Below are 26,509 nucleotides of genomic sequence, written 5' to 3'. Positions count from 1 at the left end.
GAATATGCAGGGTTGATTTCCTTTAAGATTCACTGATTTGATCTTCTTGCAGTCCAACAGACTCTAAAGAGTCTTCTCCAACACTGCAGTTCAAAAGCATCATTTCTTCAGCGTTCAGCCTTCCTTATGGTCCAACTCCTACATCCTTACATGACTACTGGAAAAACCATAGCAGGGGGCAGGGGATAACTGTCTTATTCTTTGTGTCATATTAACTTGATCACACTGACTCTTCTTAGCTTTAAAGCTAGTACTTTTAGCCCAGTTACCATATGAAAATGTATTGACTCTAACATTTCAGTTAAATTAAGAACATATTTACAGACTAAACATGTGATAAGAGCGTTTAGAATTTAATAGAGAACAGGTGTGACTGGACATACTGTTTGCTGACAGGTTGTTGCTGCTTGTTGAACTTTGGTAAAGGAAGAACTCCCAGTTACTATGTTCCATTCTCAGAAACTTTGAGGGACTGGGTCCCCAAAAAATACAGGGTTCCATGCTTGGTTTCCATCAGCCATCTCCAGAAGACCAGTAAGTTGGTTCTATTCATCATTAGGGTGTATTCTATACCAACAAGCAATTAAATATGCTCAGTTTGGGACTTCACAAAAAGGCTCCTTCCTTGCTCACTTTTTGTTTGGAACTTCCATGATGTAAGTAGTAGTCATTGGTGTTTGTCACTGGAAAGTTCTGTGTATTTAATTTGGCCTATAGGACTTACCTTTATAATTAAGTATAGTTTAGGTAGATATTGATAATAACATGAATTTTTTCCTCTTGGTGTCTACTGGGAGTAAAGAGACAGCCCAGATAATATGTAATTGGGAATTGACTTGATGGCTAATTTAGTTTTTTATTTTAAAAATAATTTTCATTTATTTATTTTTGGCTATTCAGGGTCTTCATTGCTTTGCATGTACTTCCTCCAGTTGTGGTGAGCCGGGACTACTCTTGTTGCGGAGCACAGGCTCTAGGCATGGATTTCAATAATTACAGCTCCCAGGCTCTAGAGCTCAATAGTTGTGGCACATAGGCTCCGTTGCTCCAAAGCATGTGAAATCTTCCTGGACCAGGGATCCAACCCATGTCCCCTGCCTTGGTAGGTAGGTTCTTATCCACTGTGTTACTAGGGAAGTCCTAATTTAGGTTTTTAAATTGGAAATTTTTATTTGCTACTTATTGAATGATTATTGGATGAGGCAAGTGGAAATGGTGTCAAGAGTGGGAAAAGGCAAGAATGAAGCAAATGAAGCAAGGATGGTCAGAATCTGGCTGAGTGGTGGGTCAGATATGCCTGACTCTGTATGTGGATAAAGTTCCTGATCTCATCTCCTTGCTAGGATACAACAAAATGATAAAGTCCATCAACTTGAAGTCTCCGTTTTAGTTTCCACTAGCAGATTCTGTGGAGAAGGCAATGGCAACCCACTCCAGTACTCTTGCCTGGAAAATCCCATGGGCGGAGGAGCCTGGTATGCTGCAGTCCATGGGGTCATGAAGAGTCGGACACAACTGAGCGGCTTCACTTTCACTTTTCACTTTCACACATTGGAGAAGGAAATGGCAACCCACTCCAGTGTTCTTGCCTGGAGAATCCCAGGGACGAGGGAGCCTGGTGGGCTGCCGTCTCTGGGGTCCCACAGAGTCGGACACAACTGAAGCGACTTAGTAGCAGCAGCAGCAGCAGATTCTGCATGCAAAGACTACAGTAGCTTGATGGCAAGATTCTGTCTCCTTGTCTGTCACCTAGGAATTACCTCAGAGGTCCACTGTGGAGTAATAGTCACTGAAAGTCACAAGACCTGGGTTCAAGTGCCAGTTTCCGCTAATTAGCAAGTCAGCTTATCTCAGTTTCCCCTTTTGTAAAATGAGGAGTTTGAAAGTGAATGGTCTGGAAAGCCCCAAAACAGATCTCTATACCGAGACTTCAATGTTAGATAGTAATCCTGTAATCCTATGTAGTCACATTCAGGAAGTATATTATTCAGTCACTATGAATAGGTATATATTCTTTGCCATTGTATGCTATATGAATGGGAGCACCAAGGAATTGTACTTAATAAATTCCCACTGAATTTCATATTTACATAGAACTTCAGAGTGGTAACAAAGTATGTGTAAAGGCGGGAAAAGGAATAGCTTTTTGAAATGGAACAATTGTGTGTATGAATTTTTTTAATTAAAAATATTTAAGAAATGGGATGTTGAGCCAACTTTGTTACAATATAGTATAGTATTAGAAAGAATGTAGACTTTGAAATCAGATGTTGGCTCAAATCTCAGTCTGCCACTTATGGCCATATTGCTTAACTTTTCTGATTCTGTGTCTTCATTTGTAAAGTGATGATAATAATGCCAGCTTCACTGGGTTGTTATAAAGATGAAATGCCATAATGCATCTACTGTGTTCAGCACAGTACATGGCCCTCAGTAAAATGTGTAAAGAGTAACATTATTTTAGAAAAGGTCTGTGGTAAAGAGATCAAAGAGTAATTTAGATTAAAGTAGTTTAAGGAAGCATTGTATTCCCATTGTTTACTATGGCATAAGGAAATGATTACCCACACTAGTCAGTTTACAGATTTTTAAAAACTCGAGGTGGTATTTTAGAGTCTACCAAATATGAAAGGTCTTTCTACTTAGAGAAAATATTTGGAGTTAGCTTAGATTAAAAATCCTAGAATGGGCAACTAGATTTAGGGAAAAGCTTATAGTATAAATGCTCTTTATATTCAAAATAGGTTACTCGATGCCAAATGGAGCAAATGACCTAATGATTGGGTGTCTAAGCTAAGCCTGGATATATACCTTAACTGTCTTCTTATTAACTATGCAAGTGCTTTTACTTTTGGTTACTTTTTAATTATACAAATAGTACACATACATTATAGAAAAATTAGAAAATACAGATGAGTAAAACAACAGTGTAAAAATCACCAGGAATCTTACCACCCAGAAAAGACCACCATTAATGAATATTTGGGGACATATATTTCCAGAGATTTTTTTTTTTAGTAGGTTCATACTCTGGAAACCTGCTTTTTACTTATAATATCACAAGCATATTATCATGTTGGTAAATGTACTTTTACCACATAATCTATATGATGATATCATATTCTATAGATTACATACATTAATTAATTGGTTCTTTGTTTTAGACATTTGTTTCTGACTTTTCAGAAATCATATTCTGTGTTTTTTAAAAAAAATAACTTGGAAATATAATTTACATACCACACAACTCATCCACTTGAAGTGTACAATTCAAAGGTTTTGATATGTTATTATGTTACTAATTTTTTTTTAATTGTGATAAAATATATCAACGGTTTCCCTGATGGCTCAGATGGTTAAGAATCTGCCTGAAATACCGAAGATCTGGGTTCAGTCTCTGGGTTGGGAAGATTGGCCTGGAGAAGGGCATGGCAACCCACTCCAGTATCCGTGCCTGGAGAATCCCCATGGACAGCAGAGGCTGGCTGGGCTATAGTCTATGGGTTCGCAAAGAGTCAGACACCACTGAGCGACTAAGCACACACACAAAATATATCATGAAATTTGCTATTTCAACCACTTTAAGTGTGTAATTCAGTGGTGTAAATTGCATTTATAATGTTGTGCAACCATCACCACGATTTCTAAAACTTTCTCTTCACACCAAAGACTCTACCTTTAGGCAATAATTTCCCATTCATCCCTTCCCCTAGCCGCTAGTAACTTCTAGTCTAATTTTTCCTCTGAATTTGCCTGTTTTTGGTACGTTGTGTAAGTAGAATCATACAGTATTTGTTCCCCCCTGTTTTTTTTTTTTTTTTTTTTTACAGCTTATTTCACTTAGCATAATGTTTTTAAGTTTCATCCATTCCTTTTTATGGCTGTATGATGGTTCACTGTATATGTATATTACGTATTATTTATCCATTCATCTGTCGTTGGATGAGCACTTGCACCTTTGCACTATTTTGAGTCGTGCTGCAGTGAACACTGACATGCAAGCGTCTGTTTCAGTCGTTTGGTTATATAGCTAGGAGTGGAATTGTCGGATCATATAATTCTGTTTAACTTGTTTGAGGAACTGCCAAACTATTTTCCCCAGCAGCTGTGCCGTTTTTCCTTCCTACCAATGATGTGTGGTTTCTTTATCTTCACCAACACTTATCATGTTATATTTGTTTGATTGATTATCACCACTCCAGTAGGTGTACAGTGGTATCTTATTGTGGTTTTGACTTGCATTTCCCTAATGCCTTAATGCTGTGAGCATCTTTCATGTCTCACATGGCCTTTTTTTTTTAAATAGCCATCCAAAATGAAATTTCTGCAGTGACCACATAGGGAGAGGAAATTCACATGAATAAATTGCTTGAATCAAGGCATAAGGAAAATAAATAAATATCCATCCTAATGGGTGTGAATTGGTGTCTCATTATGGTTTTGATTTGCATTTCCCTGATGACTGATGATGTTGAGCAACTTTCCCATACTTATTGGCCATTTCTTTATCTTCTTTGGAGAAATGTCTGTTTGGATCATTTGTCCTTTTTCTTCCCTGCAGAATATTGCATTTTAAAAACTGTCTTTTGTAACTTTTAAAGCTGGGTGGTTTTTATTACTAAATTGTAAAGTTTTAAAAATATATTTTTGGTATAAGTCCCTTATCCAGATATATTATTTATAAATGTTTTTTTCTATCCTGTGGGTCATATTTTCATTTTCGTGGTAGTGCCCTTGAAAGCACAGAAATTTTAACTTTGATGAAGTCTGATATCTTGCACTTTAGAACATACAATATGCTTTCTATTGCCTATGGAGCAGAGATTAAAAGATTGATAGTGAGGCCAAAACTGTAAAAGAGGTATAATTGGTGAGTGTCTGTATTGTGCCTGAGACTGAGAGTTGAGGGTGGAAGAGAGAGGGGATAGTGTAGGCGGAAAGGAAGAGTGGGAGTAATAGATTTGTGTTACTTCCTTGACTGATTCCAGGGCATAATTGGGTCTAACCTCAGTTGGTAAAAAATCTGCCTGCAATGCCAGAGACCCCTGCATTCAATTCCTGGGTTGGGAAGATCCGCTGGAGAAGGGATAGGCTACCCACTCCAGTATTCTTGGGCTTCCCTTGTGGCTCAGCTGCAGAAGAATCCGCCTGCATTGTGGGAGACCTGGTTCCATCCCTGGGTTGGGAAGATGCTCTGGAGAAGGGAAAGGCAGGCTATGGCTCATGGGGTCATAAGAGTCGGACACGACTTAGCAACTAAACCACTACCCACTCCAGTGTTCTGGCCTGAGAATTCCATGGACTGTATAGTCCATGGGGTCTCAAAGAGTCGGGCACAACTGAGCAACTTTCACCAAGTCAGACTAGAGAGATGGGAGAGGTTGTCCATTTTTCACAGTGGTTTCCAGCATTCTTCCTGTTGTGTAGTTACATCAGGGAAGAAAGTTTTCCATAAAAATTACCCATAAGCTTATCACTTACTAGGACATTTCCTGCATGTGAGAAAGTCAGATTCTCATCAAGAAACAAGAATCCCTTATATTCTGGTCTACATTATATAAATGGGTATAGTTGTCTGTTTAGTTCAGTTCAGTCACTCAGTCGTGTCCAACTCTTTGCGACCCCATGAACTGCAGGACGCCAGGCTTCCCTGTCCATCACCAACTCCTGGAGTTTACTCAAACTCAGGTCCATCGAGGCGGTGATGCCATCCAGCCATCTCATCCTCTGTCGTCCCCTTCTCCTCCTGCCCCCAATCCCTCCCAGCATCAGAGTCTTTTCCAATAAGTCAACTCTTCGCATGAGGTGGCCAAAGTATTGGAGTTTCAGCTTTAGCATCACTCCTTCCAAAGAACACCCAGGGCTGATCTCCTTTAGAATGGGCTGGTTAGATCTCCTTGCAGTCCAAGGGACTCTCAAGAGTCTTCTCCAACACCACAGTTCAAAAGCATCAATTCTTCTGCACTTAGCTTTCTTCACAGTGCAACTCTCACATCCATACATGACCACTGGAAAAACCATAGCCTTGACTAGACGGACCTTTGTTGGCAAAGTAATGTCTCTGCTTTTTAATATGCTATCTAGGTTGGTCGTAACTCTCCTTCCAAGGAGTAAGCGTCTTTTAATTTGTCTGTAGTCAATGTTAAATCCCAGGCCGGGCTAGAATTTGATAGCTATACCATCAAAAATATGTATTCGTAGACTGACTTTAATTTTCGATTAAGAAAAATGTAATCATAAAGGTAAATTTTATACCAAAGTTTTTTTAAAAACGTACTACTTTTTGAAGCTAAATATTGATTTTCTTCACACCTCCTATTAGCACAGGTTGATGAACTAAAAATGAAGATGATTCTTTGTTGTCTAAGCTAGATTAATTTTCTCTTTCTTAAAAAAAAAAAGAAAAAACATTTGAGAGAGGTTGGCACAGTAAAGTTCTGAAAATGCACCAAGGGGTCATTTTGGAGACTAGAAGTAGTGTGGTTACATTGTCTGCCATGGCGGTGTCATTTCCAGAACATCCTGCTTATAATTTTGAACTCAAGTGCCTAGTGTAAGGCTTCACTGAAATATGTTTCCTTTTAAAATTCTGCTGCTGTGCCTTTTGGATCCTCAACTCAGTGTGTCTCTAAATTTCCATCTGTTTCTAGGCTATAAAACTGGACTGTTTTCTGTCTCCTTCTATAACTCTTGACTTCATGCCCATGCAGTGTGTTTCTGTGTTGCTATATTATACTTTGTTTCTCCTTTGTTTGAGGAATGGATCACTTTCCAAGGAAATTTTTATCCAAACATTTGAAGTGATTTTTGCTGCTATTCTCAACAGTGATTTAGTTTTAAAGTCTAAATAAGTTTGTGATTGTGCAGGTACTGTTTTTCTTTTTTCATGGAATTGGATAACTTTTTATGTAGAAATATTTATTCCTAATGTTAGGCTATTTATTTTGCTGTTCTCTTAGGATCTGGTATTAATAAAACACTTAAATCATCAGTCTTACTTTGTGATATTTGCCATTTAGAGACGTGTAGATAGAATATAACCTTTTTTAAATTAAAAAATTTTAAAGTTTATATGTATACATGTACTTTGAGATTCAAACAATTTGAAAGTACATAAAGTAAAAACTGAAAGTTCTCTAATTAACCTTAGCTTCCTTATTCTCCTTATGTAATCACCTATCAGCATTTTTATGTGTGGCTTTCTGGTCCTTTTTTGATATATTTATACACAGATAAAAATGCATGCACAAATATTGCCTTTTGTTCCGTGCCATGCATTTCTTGGCTTAACAGTATATCTTGGATAGCTTTCCAGATCAGCACATGTAGATAGCTCTACTCTATTCATAATATATACAATAATCTATTTAACTATTCATATATTTGTGGGCATTTAGATTTTCTGTTTACAAATGATGCTAACATAAACTGCCATGTACATGTGTCTTTATGCACATGCACAACTGTTTCAGTAGCTCAACTCCTAGAAATGGCATCACTGAGCCAAAGGGTATACAGACTTAAATTTTGTTAGACTACCGAATTGCCCTCTAAAACTGCTTAGGCAGTTTATACCCTGGTCCTTGCCATAGCCAGATACATCTTTTTATTTTAACCAATCTGATGTGTGAAAAATGAAATTGCTTTAATTTGCATTTTCGTGATTACCGGTAAGGTTGAGCATCTATTCTCTCCTTTTCTTTGAATTGTTTGTTCTTATCCTTTGCCCACTTTTGTATTGAGCATTTTTCTTTGTTAGTAGGACGTCTTTATATACAGTGTATATTACCCTGTCACCTTTGTATGGTGAAAGTATTTTCTCCCAGTCTGTTGCTTATCATTTGGTTATATCTGTGTTGTCTTTCTTTGTTCAGAAGTTTTTATTATTTATATGGTCAAACATGCCGTTTTGATTCTTATTTTGGAGTGTCTTTCTCACAATCTTATTTCCCCCTGGTACTGTCCTGTGATTGGGTTTTGTTGTTGTTTTGTTTTGCTTGTATTGTGTTGTTTTAGAACTTTAATTTACCTGAAATTTAGTTTTGCGTATGATGTGCAAGAATCTAATTTTTTTTTCAGATGGTAGCCAGTTGCATAGTATCATTTATTAAATAGTTCATCTTTTCTCTGTTGATCTTTAGATAATAACTATCATTTATTGAATTCCCATTTATACTTAGGTCTGTTTTTGGACTCTGTTGAGTTTCATTGTTATGTTTGTCTATTTTTAGACCAGTATCATACTGTTTTATTTATTTATTTTAAATTCATGTCCATTTAAAATTAAAAAAAATTTTTTTTCATACTGCTTTAATTACTATAGCTTTATAATATTTTATGTCATCTGGTAGGACAAGTTCACATTTGTGTTTGTTAATATTTTTGAATTTGGTCATGATCTCACATTTACCCCTTCTATTAAACTTGAGAATCAACTCATCAAGTTTCATTAAAAAATAAATAATCCCAGTTGAATTTTGATTGAGGTTGCTATCAATTTATAGATTAATTTGTGGAAAATTTATATATCTACTGTATTGAATCTTTCTATCCATTATCTATGCCTTCTTTTTATGATACTGATTTTAAGTGTTTCTAGTTTCTCCATGTAATTCTTACATATTAGTATCCCTAAATTTAAGTTTTTAGTACTGTTTAGTACTCTGTAGGATTTTTTAAACTGAGGTAAGTTGACTTGAATAGGATCTTTTAAAATGTACATCTTCTAATTAGCCATCGCTAGTTGATTGGAAGGCTATTGACCTGTTTGTTTATAAGAAGAAAGTAAACAAGATAAACACATTGTTGTAGGTTCTCATAAGTTTTTAGTGTACTTAAATACATCTATGATGCCAGTTTTTGGAGCCTGTGTGTTTGAGGATATTTGCATAGTGAATTGGATTCATGTATCATACTTTTCTTATTCTGTAGTTACTCTTTGACTTTGCACCTTTATTGGTATGTAATTTGTAGTTTAGCCACTGGTTATCTTGGAGTTTGCTCCAAGAATAGCCTATTCAAATTACTATAACTCTTCCCTGATCTGAGTACTCTCATGGTAGGTCTTGAATCTAGTAGTGTAGACCACATTTTTAGGAGCGTGTTCTTCAGGAGAGGCTTCTGATTTTAACAGCTGACAATGATGTTTGGCTGTGGCTGTTGTGTAGTACAGTATAGGTATGATTTCTGGTAGTATAGATATTATTTCTATTTTAGAAATGAAGAAACTGAGATCTAAGAAAGGTTAAATAAATTTCCTGAATTCTAGGCTCTTAGACCACCTGCAACAATATTTGTATTGTGCTGATGTGAGTGTGTTGTTTGTAGGCTCTGCAGTGACTTTAAGAATTGATCATTTAGTTAATAAGATAAATGGTTAAGATTAATAAGACCTCTGTGCCTATCCATTAATGTTGGAAATTTTCAAAATATTACCCCTAATCTCCTGGAACCACTGGAGGTTTCTGGGCCTCACCTTCCTTCATCTTCGACTGTTTTCCATCCCTTTCTGATATAGGGACTGTGGATTAAGCCATTAATTAATTAATGGATGAAATGACTTAAAAGAAATAAAAATACTGGAAATGACCAACTAGAATGAAATTGGAATGTGAAAATTCCAATTCACAGTTGCTGTAGGGGCCGTTTGGTATGTAAATCAGATGCCAAAGTCCTCAGTGTTCTGAGAAGCTGCCTGCAAAATGTTAGAGGAATATTGAGGCCTACACAAATGAAAGAACAGTCTGTTTCATAGCTTCTAGACCAACCATTCTTTAAGTTTTATTTATTGTTCTGTTAGATTGGTGCAAAAGTAATTGTGGTTTTTGCATTTTTGAAGTTTGCTTTTTGATATTGAAATACATTCTTAAATGTGGTTATGTTATACATCATTTAAATGCATATTTCTTTGCTAATGACTTATTACTTGTTTTATATTTATTTTAGACTAGGGAAATGATGTTAAACAAAAAGCAAATTTGAATGATTTTCTTATTTGAGTTCAAAGTGGGTCGTAAAGCAGCGGAGACAACTCACAACATCAACAACGCATTTGGCGCAGGAACTGATAATGAACATATAGTACAGTGGTGGTTCAAGAAGTTTCACAAAGAGACGAGAGCCTTGAAGACGAGGAGCACAGTGGCTGGCCATCAAAAGTTGACAGCGACCAATTGAGAGCCATCATTGAAGCTGATCTTCTTAAAACTACACAAGAAATTACTGAAGAACTCAACGTCGACCATTCTACAATCATTTGGTATTTGAAACAGATTGGAAAGGTGAAAAAACTTGGTAAGTGGGTGCCTCATGAGCTGACTGCAAATCAAAACAATCGTCATTTTGAAGTGTTCTTTGAAGTCTTCTCTTACTCTGTGCAGCAACAATGAACCATTTCTCAATCGGGTTGTGCTGTGCAATGACAAGTGGATTTTATTCAACAACCAGCGATGACCAGCTCAGTGGTTGGACTGGCAAACAGCTCCAAAGCACTTCTCACAGCCAAACTTGCACCAAAAAAGGGTCATAGTCACTGTTTGATGGTCTGCTGCCTGACTGATCTACTACGGGTTTCTGAATCCTGGCAAAACCATTACATATGAGAAGTATGCTCAGCAAATCGATGAGATGCACCGAAAACTGCAGTGCCTGCAGCTGGCATTAGTCAACAGAAAGGGCCCAGTTCTTCTCCACAACAGTGCCTGAGTGCACGTTGCACAGCCAGCGCTTCAGAAGTTGAATGAATTGGACTACCAAGTTTTGCATCATCCACCGTATTCCCCTGACCTCTTGCCAACTGACTACTGCTACATCAAGCATTTCAACAACATTTTGCAGGGAAAATGCTTCCACAACCAGCAGGAGACAGAAAATGCTTTCCAAGAGTTCTTCGAATCCCTAAGCATGGATTTTTATGCTACAGGAATAAACATTTCTCATTGGCAAGATTGTGTTGATTATAATGGTTCCTATTTTGATTAATAAAGATATTTAAGCCTAGTTATAATGATTTAAAAGTCACAGTTCAAAGCCGCAATTACATTTGCACCAACCTGCTAACCTTCTTATCATTCCCCAAGCAGACAGTGCTGGTAGAGACTGAATTCCTTGGGGAAAGTTAATGCAAATATGAAAAATTGACTCTATTAATTAATAGTAGAGTTCAACTCACTTTAAATATGTAAATCACTATTACATCCTTTGTGAGTATAACCTAAATATCTCCCCAAATTAGCGTTTTTGCCTGGCACTTTGTAGAGACTCAGTAAATACTTGTGGATTTAAAATAAGTTCCACGTATTGCCTGAATTAAGGTTTTCTTACATGAGTAGCAAACATTGAGGAAAATGAAATAGTGCTTTAATTGTCTACAGTTGAATGGGTTATATCCCTCCTCTTTTCTCTTTTGCAGGATGTAAGCTTTTAAAATATCACTCTTTAATTAGAGAAAGAAATATGCTTCATGTTAATTTGGAGTCTGTCTGCTAAAGATTTTGCCTAAGAAAAGATTTAGCTTGGTTTATAACTTTCATAGTTTATAGTTAATATGCCGATTTGTAATTAAATAGGCATTGTCAAATGTGATGTACATATTTGGAAATACAGTGAGGGCGAACTAAAAATGAGATTGGAAATCCACTGGCAATTTGAATCAGATATTCTTTTTAGCCTTTCTCCCACTGGATAGTCGCTCTGTCTTCTTTCCTTCCTTTCATCCCTCCTTCCTTCCTCTTTTCTACCCCCTCCCTTTCTCTCTCTCTATCCACACCTCTTTCTCTCTTTCCTAACCTCCATATAATGGTGATGATAAGAAAAATCCTTTTTTTAACCCTCTCTGGGTAAAACTGGAAGGAGCCCTAAACAGTTGACCAGTTTTAAGCATCTGGGCACTGTATAGCAGTTCTTACAGTCAAAAGAAAGTTCTCCAAGACTGGCAGATAAAGTTACTGAAAACTGCTAGTCATACATTTCAGCAATTGGAAGAAGTTCTATTGGAAAAGCCTTTGAAGTAAATGACAGCCTTACATGAAATGTTGCTGGGATGCCCTAAGCTCTAAAGCTATTGTTTGCAACAAGTGCCAAACCGATGAGTCTGAATGGCCCCAGGTAGCATTTCTAGGCGTTATGCTGAAGGTGCATTGTTGACAGTACAGAATCAGAACTAGGTTTTGAAAGTTCAAGAATCTTACAGGGAGTGCAAAGTAAACTTAGATGCTTCATACATGTGTCAGCTGTTTAAAGGACACCAACAGTTTTAACTCACTTGGTTGCTTTAAAAATATATCTGTATCTGCTATCTCTGCTGCGTTCCTTCTACTTTCTAATTGCCATACTCACAAGAGGAATTGCCTGGCATCTGGATTTCTTCCTGCCCCAAGGACTTGCCATTTATGCATCATTTGTACCTTGAACTTGTTTTTTTTTCCTTTGGTTTTGGTCTTGATTGTTTTTCTTGTTATTTCTATTCACGTAGAATGACATTACCTGAATTTAGAAAGATGGAAAGAGAAGTTATTGAGATAATTTGAAATTTGATACTGTGAAGTTGTCAACATTTGTCTAGTTGTGGTAACATAGGGTGCTATTCTGTACTTGTTGAGAAGTAGTGCTTTTTTCCTCTCTCCTAATCTTAGTGCCTGATTTGTAGAAGTCATTGAGTTGTTTCTCAACATCTTAAAGGAGAAAATGAAAGTAAAAATTTTGATGATTACTCTAATAAATGAATTGTTTATACATTTGTCACTAGAAAACTACTATTTTTAGCTGAACGGTAGCTTGTAATTGCAGTTATTATAGTTTATAGTATTTATAACCTGCTGTGGTTTGAATGTTGCTTTTAAGGCTATAATTAGTAACCTACTAGATTTTAATTACTAGGAAATTTCAGAGAATGTGAAAACGTTTTGATTAAACTTGAGAAACAGCCATTCTTGCTTTCCTCAAAATTGGCATCAGTGACTACTTAATGACAGCAGAATGCTTTGAAAACATGCTGTTTAAAGTCTACCTATTATTAGATACCATAATAACTAGTGTGTAAGTGATAGTTGCTTTTTTGTTGTAGAAACTCTGTGGTAAGAGGAAAGCTTCAGCAAAATCCTTAAGAAAAATATAGTATAAAAAAGTAACTGGTAGATAGAATAGTTTTTATAAATGAATGTAGATGAGAAATAGAAAGATATATATACAGATTTGACATGATTATATTTATTTAAATTCCTTGTCTCCTTGAACTTTGCCAATAAGGTTGTTTTTTATGTAATTTTTAAAAAAACATTATTTGTACACTTATACAATGTACAGCTAGTCTCTCTTTTTAAAAAGTGACATGCCAAAACCCATTGTAATGTAATATAAGCTTGCAAATTTGAGCTCTTCAGTGTTAGGAAACACAAAGTGTGTATACTAATTTCTAAATTACTAGCTGGGTTTCTAAATGTATGTGTTGTTCCTCCATCCAAGGCAGTCTGTACAGAGCAGTCTGTATCGGTGGTGTTTCACTGAGTGTTTGCCATCGGGTAGTCCTGTTTGTGTCTGCATTTATTCAATATAACCATATGCTATAATCTCTAGACCAGATGAAAGCATCCGGCAAGCAGAGACTTCCAAGTAGGAGCCAAAGTAAGCGGTGGGAAATGAAGCTGCTATAAAGTTTTGTGGACAGTAGTTGCAAAATGCTTTCTGAAATTTGTACATAGTAAATGGCAAAGTAGGTCACATCTCATTTTTCTCAATAGTCTTTTCCATACTCGTTTTTCAAAAGTATACTTGGTATAGCTTATACTTGGTGATAAAAAATCGGCATTTTAAAATGGTGTGGTGTGAAGATAATTTTAAAATAACAGTTTAAATAATTAGGTACTTTTGTATTTCCATTTTCTGTAAATGATGGGAGTGTTTTTAAAAGCCTGTTACAACAACTGAATACACTTTGGATCATTTCTTCTATTGCAACGAGCTATATGCCTAAGAGAGACATGAGCAATGCTGTGGTTTTATTTACTCTCATCAAACTTTATATCCAATTTTAGTCAGCAAATAAACTATTTAGAGTTTGTTTTCCTTTGCTGACTACCTTATTGTTAGCTTACTTTTAGTAAACAAGAGCAAGTTTAGCCAGCAATTTTTGGAAATGGAAAAGGGGTAAAGAATGTTTGGCTTCTGCAGTCCAAAAAAAGAGAAAAACACAGAGAGAAAACTCACTATAGCATGAATAATTGAGAGAGTTATTTTTTTTGTAAAATGTATGATTGAAACATTCTATTTTGGAAGGAGAATGGTGGGAGTGTGAACTGTCTCAAATCTTAACATTGAAATTAAAGATAAAATTTATCAAATGTTTACTGTACATTTAATATGGATGAGATAAAAATTCATTTAGGGAGTTCTAAGAGTTTGGGATGTGATGATTGTTGTAACTGAACATTGAATATAGATCTCAATATCCTGATATTTGAGAGTAAAAATAGATTTTAAAAATAGATTTTATAGCTCTTTTGATTTAATAAATGAAAACATGCAAGTTCATGTGGGGGAAGAAGCTTTTCAGTAATTGTCTCTCAGATCTGTATTGGTTTCACTTTCTAACCATGCAGAAGTGGCAGAATAACACTATATCGTTTTATGTAATAGTTCAACTATTAACCTATACCCTGACCTAATACATCATTTGTAAACCTCAGTAATACAGTCATCACAGTCATACTACTAGCCATACTACTAATGTACTACTGACCTTTTGCAATATATTCATATCTATTATCACTCTTAAGTCCTTTTATTGGTCTTTCTATCTGAACCTCTAAAGTGAATACATATACATGCATACAAACATATATATAATAATATAAGATGGTGTGTATATACAGTACAAAAATGTTTCCAAATTATTTAACTATCTTCATGATGGCAAGGAGATAATTGTTGGCTTTTATCTCCTACTATATATCAGGCTCTTTGGTAGGCATTTTACATACATTATCTTATTTAATCATCACTACTAAATTGTAAAATAGGTATCTGTATTCCCATTTTACAGATGAGACCTCTCTAGTCACACCTAGAGAGGTAGGAAATGGACTTTGAGAATGATAAGGAAAATACTGATCTAGATGGAGAGACAGTGATATTCTAAGACTATTTAATTGTGTGTCCACTCTCCAGAGTGGTCAGGAAAGCTAATTTTGTGGCAGGGGTAGGACTTGTACTATTTACTGAGAAAGGGAACAAAGCAGAAGAATGGGGTTTGTGTAAGTGCTGACAAGTTCAATTTAGATGTGTTGAATTTAAGGAAGGAAAGGAAAGATTTTACAGAAGGTGGGTACAGCCAACTGGGGTAAGATTTGGGTGGGGGGGGGGCTTTGCCTTGAATTATATAGATTTTTTTAGGCCTTTCTTTGAATATTCTTGATTACATTTAAACTTTGTATTTGTGAAGGTATATAATGAGTATTAATCCTTAAATAGTTATATAAATTTGGGGATGATTGCATGATTTTGAACATTATAGCTACCATGCCCTATGTAGGTTAAGGATATTTTTTAAGCAAATGGGATTGTATGAAATCTCTCTAAAATTTTTCCTTATTATTTATTTTATTATATAAGCAAAGCTTGTTCGTTGTAGAAAAATTAGAATATAGAAATTTCCATGAAGGGAAAAAAGCAATAGTCCTATCACTGGGTTGAATGTATTTTTATTTTTTTCTATGTGTTTTTTCTTTCAGAAATATGGCTACACACACCTTTCTGCAGGAGAACTTCTCCGTGATGAAAGGAAAAACCCAGATTCACAGTATGGTGAACTCATTGAAAAGTACATTAAAGATGGAAAGATTGTGCCAGTTGAGATAACCATCAGTTTGTTAAGGAGGGTAAGAAGTGTGAATGCCAACCAATTTAAACCAACAAGGAAATGAGAAATTAAATCTTCCCTTTCTTTGAGTAATGGAAAAATTAGAGTATTGAATTTCTTGCTTGTGGAGGGTGGTCATGGTATTCAAGAATGGCAGAACTGGAAATTCCACTTTCGCCTGGGAAGCAGTTGGACAGAAGGAAGCATTCTCTGCCTTGGTCTAGGATCAGCTACAACTCAACATTCATTTGTGTGCACTTGACCCTTCCCAGTGTGCAGACAGTCCATCCTCCTGTTTCTGTTTCTTCTTCCTTTTCTCCTCCTCTTCTCCCCCTCCTCCTTTCTCTTTTCTGTTTCCTTCCTTCCTTTCTTCCTTCCCCCTGTCCCTCCCTCCCGTGACCCTCCCACTGTTGCCATTCTCTCAGTCGTGATGTTTCCTTTTCTGGTATATTCATCCCCATCTTCAGTGCGAAATGCTGAGACTAACAGCTATCAGACTAAAATAGGTCCTATCTGAAAACCAGATACCTTGGGTCTACATGACTCTCCACTAAAGATTCTCAAGATTATAATCATTAATAGGCATTTTCACATACAAGAAATGTGAAGGAGAAATGGATAAGTGGGAACAACAAGAAATAGTTGAAAGTTGATGGAAAAGAGATGTATGAGCTTCTGACTGGAACCAGAGAAACTTGAAGAGTGGCTCATTCACACACATTCTTACCTCTTGTCTCAGAGATTAGAGTAACCTGCTACCATTCAGACTAACAAAATCCTCTCTTCTTATCCTCTGAATGTAATGCCCTTTCTCCACTTTTATACCTAGTTGTGAAAGAGTAATCTATATTTTTTACTTTTTCCGTTTCTGCTCTTCAGCTCTTGGCACCAAGATTCTATTTCCCTTTTCACCTAAACTATTCTGATGTTACCAGTGATCTTCTCTTATCAAATCTAGGGGATATTTTCAGTCATTTTTCTTTTAACTTACTGTCTTTTTGAAACTTGTTCCTCCTTGTTCTCTGTGACACAATGTCTCTTGATTCTCTTCCTCCTTCAGTGACTGCTATTTCTTAAGTCTCCTTTAATAAGTCTTCTGCAAACCATGATGCTTCTCAGGTTTCATCCTTGGTGCGCCTCTTATTTTATACATTTCTTGCTGGATGGTGTTATCCATGCCCAAGGTTTTCACTGTGCTAATGATGCCAAAATCTGTAACTCTAGCACAGATCTTTTTTTTCTGAACCAGACCTATGTTTCTAACTATTAGGCATCCATCTGAGTGTCTCAACAAGTGTCTCAAAATCATCATGCCAAAGGCTGACTGTATCATCTAAAATGTGATCACCCTTTATTTCGTATCCTGGTTAATACCATCTACCCAGCTGCGCAGGCCAGCAATCTGGGATCCGTCCTTTATTTCTACCTTTTCCTCACTTTCCCAAATCTGTTCAGTGAGTAGATCCTTTCAATTATCTTTCTCTTTACCCTCTTCTATTTAGCATTTTTTCTTTATTGCTACTATCATCTTAATTCAAATCTTCTCTTTTTCTTACTTGGACTATCACTAGAGCCTTATCATTAGTCTTTTGCCCTTGATCCATCTTTGTCCCTTTATTCATCCTTTATGGTGTGGTCAGAGGTTTTTTTTTTAAAGGTGATGGGAACATGTTCTCCTACTGCTTAAAATCTCTCAGTGGTCCTGTATTGTTTGCAGAATAAAAACCAAAAGCTTAGTGTGGTACAAGTTCTTCATTAATTTTGGCCCTACCCACTTTCTAGTCTAGCTTGCTTCTTGGAAGGAAGGCTATGACAAATCTAGACACCGTATTAAAAAGCAAAGACATCACTTTGCCAACATAGGTCCATATAGTCAAAGCTATGGTTTTTCCAGTAATCATATATGGATGTGAGAGTTGGACCGTAAAGAAGGCTGAACACGAAAGAATTGATGCTTTCAAATTGTGATGCTGGAGAAGACTCTTTGAGAGTCCCTTGGACTGCAAGGAGATCAAACCAGTCAATCCTAAGGGAAATCAACTCTGAATACTCATTGTAAGAACTGATGCTGAAGCTGAAACTCCAATAGTCTGGCCACATGATGCAAACAGTCGACTCGTTGGAAAAGACCCTGATGCTGGAAAAGATTGAAGGCAAAAGGAGAAGAGGGCAGCAGAGGAAGAGATGGTTGGATGGCATCACCAGTTCAGTGGACATGAACTTGGGAAAACTTGAAATAGTGAGGGAGAGGGAGGCCTGGTGTGCTACAGGCCTTGGGGTCTCATGGAGTCGACATGATTTAGCGACTGAAAAAACAACTTTCTAGTCATATCTCCTGCCACTCTCTACATGCATCCTAAGGTTCACCTCTACCAGCTTATTTCAGATTCATCAAAGCTGTTATGCTTCCTCATTTCTGAGCCTTTAACATCCAGTTGACACATTCTGGAGTACCTTGATCCCTGCCTGCCTGCCATTTTATTATTCAGAATTCAGCTTCACTGCCATCACTTCAGTAAAACTCTTTCTGGTGGTTCCACAGGTAGTTTGTGCCGGCTTCTTGGTTTTATCACAGCATCCTTGCATACCTCAGTATAGAACTTAGCACACTGAGTTACACATATTTGTTAACCACTGGACTATAAGCCTTCCAGAGGCCATGACCTTGCTCTTCATGTCCCGTGATGGTTAGACCTTGAATGAGTGTATGTTGAGTGAGTAGAGTATCAGTGTGCCTCTTCAGATATCTTCTACTACCATAATTGGGATAGAAATGCTATAGCAGGGACACAAAAGCATTCTGTGAAAGTTTTGTGAATATTGGAGATGCTAGATACTAGGATAAAGCCAACCCCCAGATAAAGGAATTTACGTCCTGACAGCCATTGTTCTTCTTGAGGAACCAGAATTGTTTGAGCACTGAGGGAACTGGTTGTTGGTTTGCTTTAGAATAGAAACTCCTCTGGAGTTTGCCAAAGTCATACATCTGTGCTTATCCCATGGTGGTTGATAGTGAAAAGAATTAGAGACTCAAGATCTGTATCTCCCATTCACAGATTTCCACATTCTACCTGAATTCAGACTTTGGAAGAGGATGGTGAAATAATTCTTGCTATCTTTCTGAATGTATTGTTTCTCTTGCTACCTGTGTTTTGGGGTAGCCAGTGGCATTTAGGTTTATTTATTTATTTTTTAATATTTCTTTATTTTACTGCACTAGGTCTTAGTTGCAGCATGTGGGATCTAGTTCCCTGACCAGGGATCAAACCAGGGCCCCCTGCATTGGGAGCTCGGAGTCCTTAGCCCCTGGATCACCAGGGAAGTCCGGCATTTAGGTTTAAATTAGCTTCAGTTATGAAAAAAAAAGTATTTACTCCTACACTAATAGCATTGCTAACAGTTTATATGTCCAAAGTTTTTTGCAGTTGTACTGAATTACTGCAGAGAATCTGAGTACCTATAGAAGCAGTGTACTCCCTACCATAGCTAAATGACTTGGGAAGAGGAAAAGGAAAGTAAGATATGGGTCTCTAGTAGCTGGAGCAAGAATATTGATTAATGCTTATTTTTCTTTTCTTGCTGTTAATAATTTTATGAAAATAATATATGCTTACTATAGAAAATTTTTAAACTATAGAAAAAAAATTGTGTATGTGTATAAAATGGGAGAGGGATACATATCCATAACTCTTGTCGGCTGGAGGCAAACATGTTATTTCCTTTAAATTTTTTTTTCCTGTGTACTCTCCACATTTACGATATAAAGAATAATAATAAAACATACTCTGCTTAAGAAATTGCATTTTGTTAATGTAGCATTGAATTCAAATCTTCCTTTTTTTTTAGGAAATGGATCAGACAATGGCAGCCAATGCTCAGAAGAATAAATTCTTGATTGATGGGTTTCCAAGAAATCAGGACAACCTTCAAGGCTGGAATAAGACCATGGATGGGAAAGCTGATGTATCTTTTGTTTTATTTTTTGACTGTAATAATGAGGTAATGAAAATCTTCATCTGCCAACATGGGCATTTAAACAGCTGATGGTCAACTATTAGAGAAAAAGAAAGTGATTTATTTTACTTACATTTACATTTTATATTGGCAACAGTATTTTTTGAACTGGTAAGTTGGATGGACAGAACAGCATTGTCTTACTGTTGAATTATTGAAAGCTGTTTGGCATCAGCAACCTTGTGGGCCTAAAATTTGCCTTATTTTCAAAATAACAAGAGCTTGTTTTGTTTTGAATTAAGAATTGACTCATAATAATATTAGGTAATGAAGCTGCACTGTTACTTCTTGAGTAGACACTATTTTCAGAGAGTATCTTGCCTTAGAGTGTTGCTTAGTGGAAAAGAAACACATTTTGGGGAAGTTGGGAAATCTTTCTTTTTTAAAGAAACATCTAAGATAGCCTGATTTGTCTTTTAAGAGTGAAATGATATTGAAAAAAGCAGGAAAGAAGACTTACTTTCTGGCACTTCTAATAACGTACTCAGACGTACTTTTGAATAGCTGAATGAATTTCTTGGAATCCTTTTTTGGGGCGGGGGGAATCATTTAATTAAAAGACCTGACTCTGTTTGACAGCTGTAATATAAACTTTATTAAATTAATGCCAACAGCCTGAAAGAATAAGAATCAGCAGTAGTGCCTTGAAGGAAGTTGACTATTCTTAGGTTGAATTGCAAATGTGCTTGTGGTGGAGAGACTTGCTGCAGCTTTTGAGTTGTTTTAAAACGTAACTCTCTTCTTCCATCCCCCAAAAATATGTTTTCACTTATTCTTCAAAGTTACTTTTAGAATGTTACCACAGCTTTATAACTAAGGAATGTTTATTCACAATTAACAAGGGATACTTTATTCAAATGCAAATATGTTGACTCAAGTATTTAGATATTTATGGAATTATTGAAAATAAGCAAAAATGGAACAAAGTTTGAGGCATGTAATTCATACCTAATAAGTTAATAATATATCCTAGATGGAACCATACACATAGAGATCATCTTTTTATTGCGGTTTGAAAAAAAAGTACACAGGAAAAACTGAGTCATGAATGAATTCTTATTATGCTCTGTACTTATTTAACCTAGTTTATATAAATTGAACCACATGTTTCAACTTTGCATGTTGATTAATGAATTAGACACATTGGGTTTAAAGCAGGGTTTTGTTGGTAATCTCTTCAAACTTTCTTCTCTTTTCAGGTTTAAAAGATTGCCAGAAGACTGCCAAATTAATATCTTTTAAAAAATAACTTTTATACATTTCTGTTTTTAGATCTGTATTGAACGATGTCTTGAGAGGGGAAAGAGTAGTGGTAGAAGTGATGACAACAGAGAGAGCTTGGAAAAGAGGTACTTTGCAGTTTTTACCCATACCCACTGTGCCTCAGTTTGAAACTTGAGTAACAGATTCAACACTTAACTTATTTTGGTCCAGAAATAGAAAATGTCACGCTTAAATATAGAATGGCTTGTCTAAAAAGATGATAAGGGAGGGTGTCATTTGGGTTTTATTCTGTATTGTCCCCTGATCTATAGCCAGGGAGAGAAGTATACTTAGGACCTTGGAATATTTGCTTCTTTTGCAGAATTCAAACCTATCTTCAGTCAACAAAGCCAATTATTGACTTGTATGAAGAAATGGGGAAAGTCAGGAAAATAGATGCTTCTAAATCTGTTGATGAAGTGAGTACCCCTAACCTGCCTAAAAGTAAAGTAAAATGTGATTTTGGGAGGGGAGGGAAGCAGTATGCAGGAGAAAAAGAAATACAGTGTTATGACAGATTATTTTGCTTTTCAGAACACTGGAGACTGAAGGAAATGCTAAGCTTTTTCTTTTTTTTCTAATTGATATATGTATGTTTTATTGATTTACAATATTGTGTTAGTTTCAGGTATATTTTTGAATAGAATCTAAAGTCGGTTTTACAATTTCAGACTTGTTCTTTGTAAGAAGTAGGTGGTTTATTATTTCTAACCTCTTTTTTTGAGCACTGGAAAATTGGCATCTTCAGAGCTGTGATTTGGACCATGATCATTTTTGAAAAATCTGTAACATGAAATCATCTAGCTGAATCGCCCCAACTGTTTTCACCACTTCCATCCTAGAGTATGTAGCTCCAGAGGTACAGGGTTTCCACAACTCAACGCTTGTCTCTTCCTTCGTGAATCAGTGGTCTCTGAACTGTGGTTTGCAAGCCCTCAGTGTTCAGTCACTATTTCTAGTTTCTCTTAAGTCCTAGTGTCTCTGATTCCCTGAATCATCTTCCTCCGGACTTTTTTTTTTTTAATTTGCTTATTTTAACTGTGTTGGGTCTTGGTTACTGTGCACAGGATCTTTCACTGGGCATGCAACGTCTCTAGTTGTGGTACATGGCCTCTCTAGATGGAGCTCATGGGCTCAGTAGCTGCAGCGCACGGCTTAGTTGCCCCGTGGCATGTGGGATCTTAGTTCCCCAACCAGGGATCAAACTTATGTCACCTACATTGAAAGGTGGACTCTTAACCCCTGGACCACCAGGGAAGTCCCTGGACCTTTTTTTTTCTTTACATCATATAGTCATTTCTGACTTATTATCCATGTCTGCTTCCTATAGAGGTGAGGTAATAAAAGCAGAGATATTACTTTGCCAACAAAGATCCGTCTAGTCAAGGCTATGGTTTTTCCAATGGTTATGTATGGATGTGACAGTTGGACTGTAAAGAAAGCTGAGCGCCGAAGAATTGATGCTTTTGAACTGTGGTGTTGGAGAAGACTCTTGAGAGTCACTTGAACTGCAAGGAGATCCAACCAGTCCATCCTAAAGGAGATCGGTCCTAGGTGTTCATTGGAAGGACTGATGCTGAAGCTGAAGCTCCAATACTTTGGCCACCTCATGTGAAGAGTTGACTCATTGGAAAAGACCCTGATGCTGGGAGGAATTGGGGACAGGAGGAGAAGGGGACGACAGAGGATGAGATGGCTGGATGGCATCACTGACTTGATGCACATGAGTTTGAGTGAACTCTGGGAATTGGTGATGGACAGGGAGGCCTGGCATGCTGTGATTCATGGGTTTGCAAAGAGTCGGACACGACTGAGCGACTGAACTGAACTGAATACATTAGAAGACATAGTGTTTTAGAATCAGAACTAGGAAGATAAGCCACTTTACTTTCTATCATGTTATTGGTAGCCTGTTAAGAAGTTTGTTTTGTCCTAAAGCACTAATAAAATTGAAACATCATGTTCATAATTTTATATGTATTTATGATATTGTACTACTGTCTAAAGTAAAGCAGATGAAACTATGAAATTATGTGTTTTTTAATGATCCATTTTGAAAATTAATATAAAATTTACTGTTTTAACAGAAACTTAGCCATATGATGTTTTAACAATATCTGCTTTTTTAAATTATTATCTTTTTTCCATTTTAGGTTTTTGATGAAGTTGTGAAGATTTTTGACAAAGAAGGCTAACTCTGAACCCGAAAGCATCCTTGAAATCATGCTTGAATATTGCTTTGATAGCTGCTGTCACAACCCCCTTTTAAGGCAATTTTAATGTTTCATAATTATATCTCAGTTAATGGCTGGAAAGTATGTAGTAAGACAAATTAAATTTTTTATCTTCAATTTAAAAAGATTTTTTTTTTGGTCACGGGAGTAGACAGTGAATTTGAGTCTAACTTCATCTTAGCTATGGTGCTCACAAAACAAAGAAGGGTATTAAGTAGTTCTTTGTTTTTATTCAGAAAGAATATCCCTTATATAGTTTGTGCCTTTTGTGAGCAAAACTTTTTAGTATGTGTGAATATCCCTGTAGTAATTGCAATATGTTTGAATTAGGGATTCCCCGTGTCTTCTTTCCCTTGCAGGTTTTAAATTTCCAACCTGCGTAAGTGAATTTGTGGACCAAATTCCAAAGGAACTTTTTGTGTAGTCAGTTCTTGCACAATGTGTTTGGTAAACAAACTCATAAAATTAAGTCTTAGAAGTGTTTTAGTATTTATCAAATAACTGACTGTTTCCTATAGAAAGGTAAGAAAATTTAGACTTTGTTTTACTACAGCTTGTACAAAGTTGTGTGACAGGGCATAGTCTTTACTTCCAGGATTGGGATAGGGGCACTAGTGGTTCAAAGCCTGGTGGAATTGTCAGCTTTATTCTGATATAAATTTGAGGGTATTGGTCAGGGATCACATCTAACAACATGTGTTCCTTTTGCTCTATTATATAATGTTATTAATGGTTAAACTGATCTTAACAAAATCCGTAGCAGTGGAACCTTGAAATGCATGTACTTAGATTTATAAAAGTGATTCGGTTAGTGTTTTAGTAATACTTCAAAATGTCTTTGTTTATTTTCTAGATTAAGTATAGGGTTTAGTACAAAGCAGAAGAAATTTAATGGTTAAATTTTCCATTTGTATTTTATTGTCTTGAATACTTTTTTTCATAGTTGTTTAAGAAGATTTAAAAATCATTGCACTTTGGCCAGAAAAATAATAAATTTATCTTATAAATGTTTGATTCCCTTCCTGGCTACTTTTATTCAGTAAATTCTTTTTTTTTTTTTTTTGCATCATGTTGAAGAAAAAGATAGAGAATTTTTAAAGAGCTATACAATCCAAAGGAATTTTCTCTTAAGTTTATTCTTCCTTTAAAAATCTCTGAAAATTTTGTTTTCTCCTTATCTTTTTCTGCCATCACTAATGCAGAGTGGTATCCAAAGTTCTTAATATGAAATTTATTAAAATATTTCTCATTTTCAGCACTTAACACTATTTGGTATATGGGGTTAAATTGGGCAAGGAATGTAGACTCTGTGTAATTAGATTTTATATTTAAAGTCATTGGGAATAGTGAGGACAGTTTATGAATGTTATATTGGAATAGGTTTATTATTTCTATTATGAAATTTATTAATGATGAATTTGCAACATACCACAGAAAACAAAGTATCCATAAGTACTGTAACATATTGACCACTAAAATCTGTGTTAAGATTACCTTGGTTTCTTGGAAGAGATTGTAAAGAATTCTTATCTAGTGATTCAGTCTAGCCAATACTGAGGATTTTATTGGTAGTTCAAACATCTGTAGTCTGAAGCAAGAGTAAAGACTTAAGATTTTTGAGACCATTCCTACTCACATAAGTGAAGAAATCCCCATCTGATGGGAATCTAAATATTTACATTGATATTGTGAAAGCAAACTAAGGTTTTTAAGAAGACTGCTGAGACTAGGTGCTTTGCTTCCCTTCATTAAATATCTTTCTGTGGCATTTAAGAACAAAAACCTAGAAACATGGTAATTAAATTACTGAGTTATGAAGCTTTGCTTTTCAAGTAGGAAAACATGTTAGCAATATTGAGTTTAGGAGTTGATTGAGATACATCTGGCTTCACTAGTTTGGTCGTTCCATTTATTAAAGATAGTTATCAAGAACCTTTTGACTTTAAGGATCCCAAAGAAATCCTTGCTGTTTTTGAAAAAAATTAGCCAACATTATTTTCATTCAGTGATACTGGATGTGTATGAATTATTTAGTGAGTAATCCCAGTAAATTTTGTGCTATGGCCTTTGCCTTTTGCTGGTTCAGATTTCTATTCTCTCAAGCATATTGAAGGTCAAGAAGTATCATATTTAGCATGTGAGTCCTCAAAGGAAAAGCAGAGTTCAGAATCCAAGAGAATTTTCTGCTCTGTGTGTTATGTTTATGTGTCTTGAATTAAGCAGAAAGCATGACTTTATCCTGTTCTTTCAAGACGTAATCAAGATTGAGGCACAAGTAGCCTAATTCATTACTGGCCTGCAATATCAATTGCTGTCTCTTTGAGGGGGAAATTGGCAGCAAGCAACATGTATCAGGATGCAGGTTTTTTTGTGGGCCTATAGCTTTGTCCATGTAATTTAAGTGGTTGCCTGACATTCCAGTGGTCCCTGGAGATAATAGTGGCTGACAGTATTGGCCAGACAAGGTCAGCGTCTTGAAGGTTTGGTGCTTCATCTACAGATATTTACTAATTGCACAGGCCATAGTGCTACAACTTATACTCTGTCTTCCAAGAGTTTTCTGTATGAAACTAAGACTCTGATACGGATAGACCTTCAGATGTTTTCTGTTGGCTAACTTGTCATTCTTATGTAGCTTATTGCAGTTTTCCATAGCCTGCTTTCATACTTCAGCTTAATTAAGTACTTCTTAATTCTGAACACTTTTTTAAATGAAAGAAAGGAAGTTAATTCATTGTACACCAAAGGAAAAGGCAAAAATGGTCTTAATCACTTATCCCTTTATTTCTTCATCTCTGATTTCATACTCTCTTGGATTTAAGTCTACTTTCCTTTGAAAAGGTGTGGCTATTTTGATTGTGATTTTAATTCTGAACCCTAGCTAAGTTCTGCAGGTCACCATCTTTCCTGTTCTGGGGAGAGCTGAAGGAGTAAGTTGAATTTCTGGCTACTATACTATGCTCTATGTCAGCCATGTCAGCTGCAGGCTATCACCAGGACTCAAACTTTTATGGGATCCCTGCCATCTCATTCATTCTTTAAGAGGCTTTTATGACTTTGCCTAAGACCCAGGCATAAGAGAAGAGTGCTCAATTATTTTGTACTATTGAGGGAGACAAGGGTAATAAATCAGCATTTCTCTAGG

The 26,509-nt window shown here is 36.1% G+C and overlaps 1 protein-coding gene across 2 annotated transcripts in view; it reads left to right on the top strand.

Moving 5' to 3' along the window:
* Positions 1 to 24,375, top strand: part of CMPK1 (cytidine/uridine monophosphate kinase 1) — a 36,322-nt gene extending 11,947 nt beyond the window's left edge. For both annotated transcript variants that reach the window (XM_061412060.1, XM_061412061.1), the window contains exons 2-6: positions 15,726 to 15,872; positions 19,700 to 19,852; positions 21,140 to 21,216; positions 21,453 to 21,549; positions 23,284 to 24,375. In XM_061412060.1, the coding sequence (XP_061268044.1) occupies positions 15,726 to 15,872; positions 19,700 to 19,852; positions 21,140 to 21,216; positions 21,453 to 21,549; positions 23,284 to 23,325 (516 nt within the window). In that variant the 3' untranslated portion in view covers positions 23,326 to 24,375. The remainder of the gene's footprint in view (positions 1 to 15,725; positions 15,873 to 19,699; positions 19,853 to 21,139; positions 21,217 to 21,452; positions 21,550 to 23,283) is intronic.
* Positions 24,376 to 26,509: the final 2,134 nt, after the last annotated feature.

This window comes from Bos javanicus, chromosome 3 (genome assembly GCF_032452875.1).
Source record: "Bos javanicus breed banteng chromosome 3, ARS-OSU_banteng_1.0, whole genome shotgun sequence".
Taxonomy (NCBI): Eukaryota; Metazoa; Chordata; class Mammalia; order Artiodactyla; family Bovidae; genus Bos; species Bos javanicus.
The sequence above is the reverse complement of the archived record's forward strand: the minus strand, read 5'-3'. Positions and strand labels throughout refer to the sequence as shown.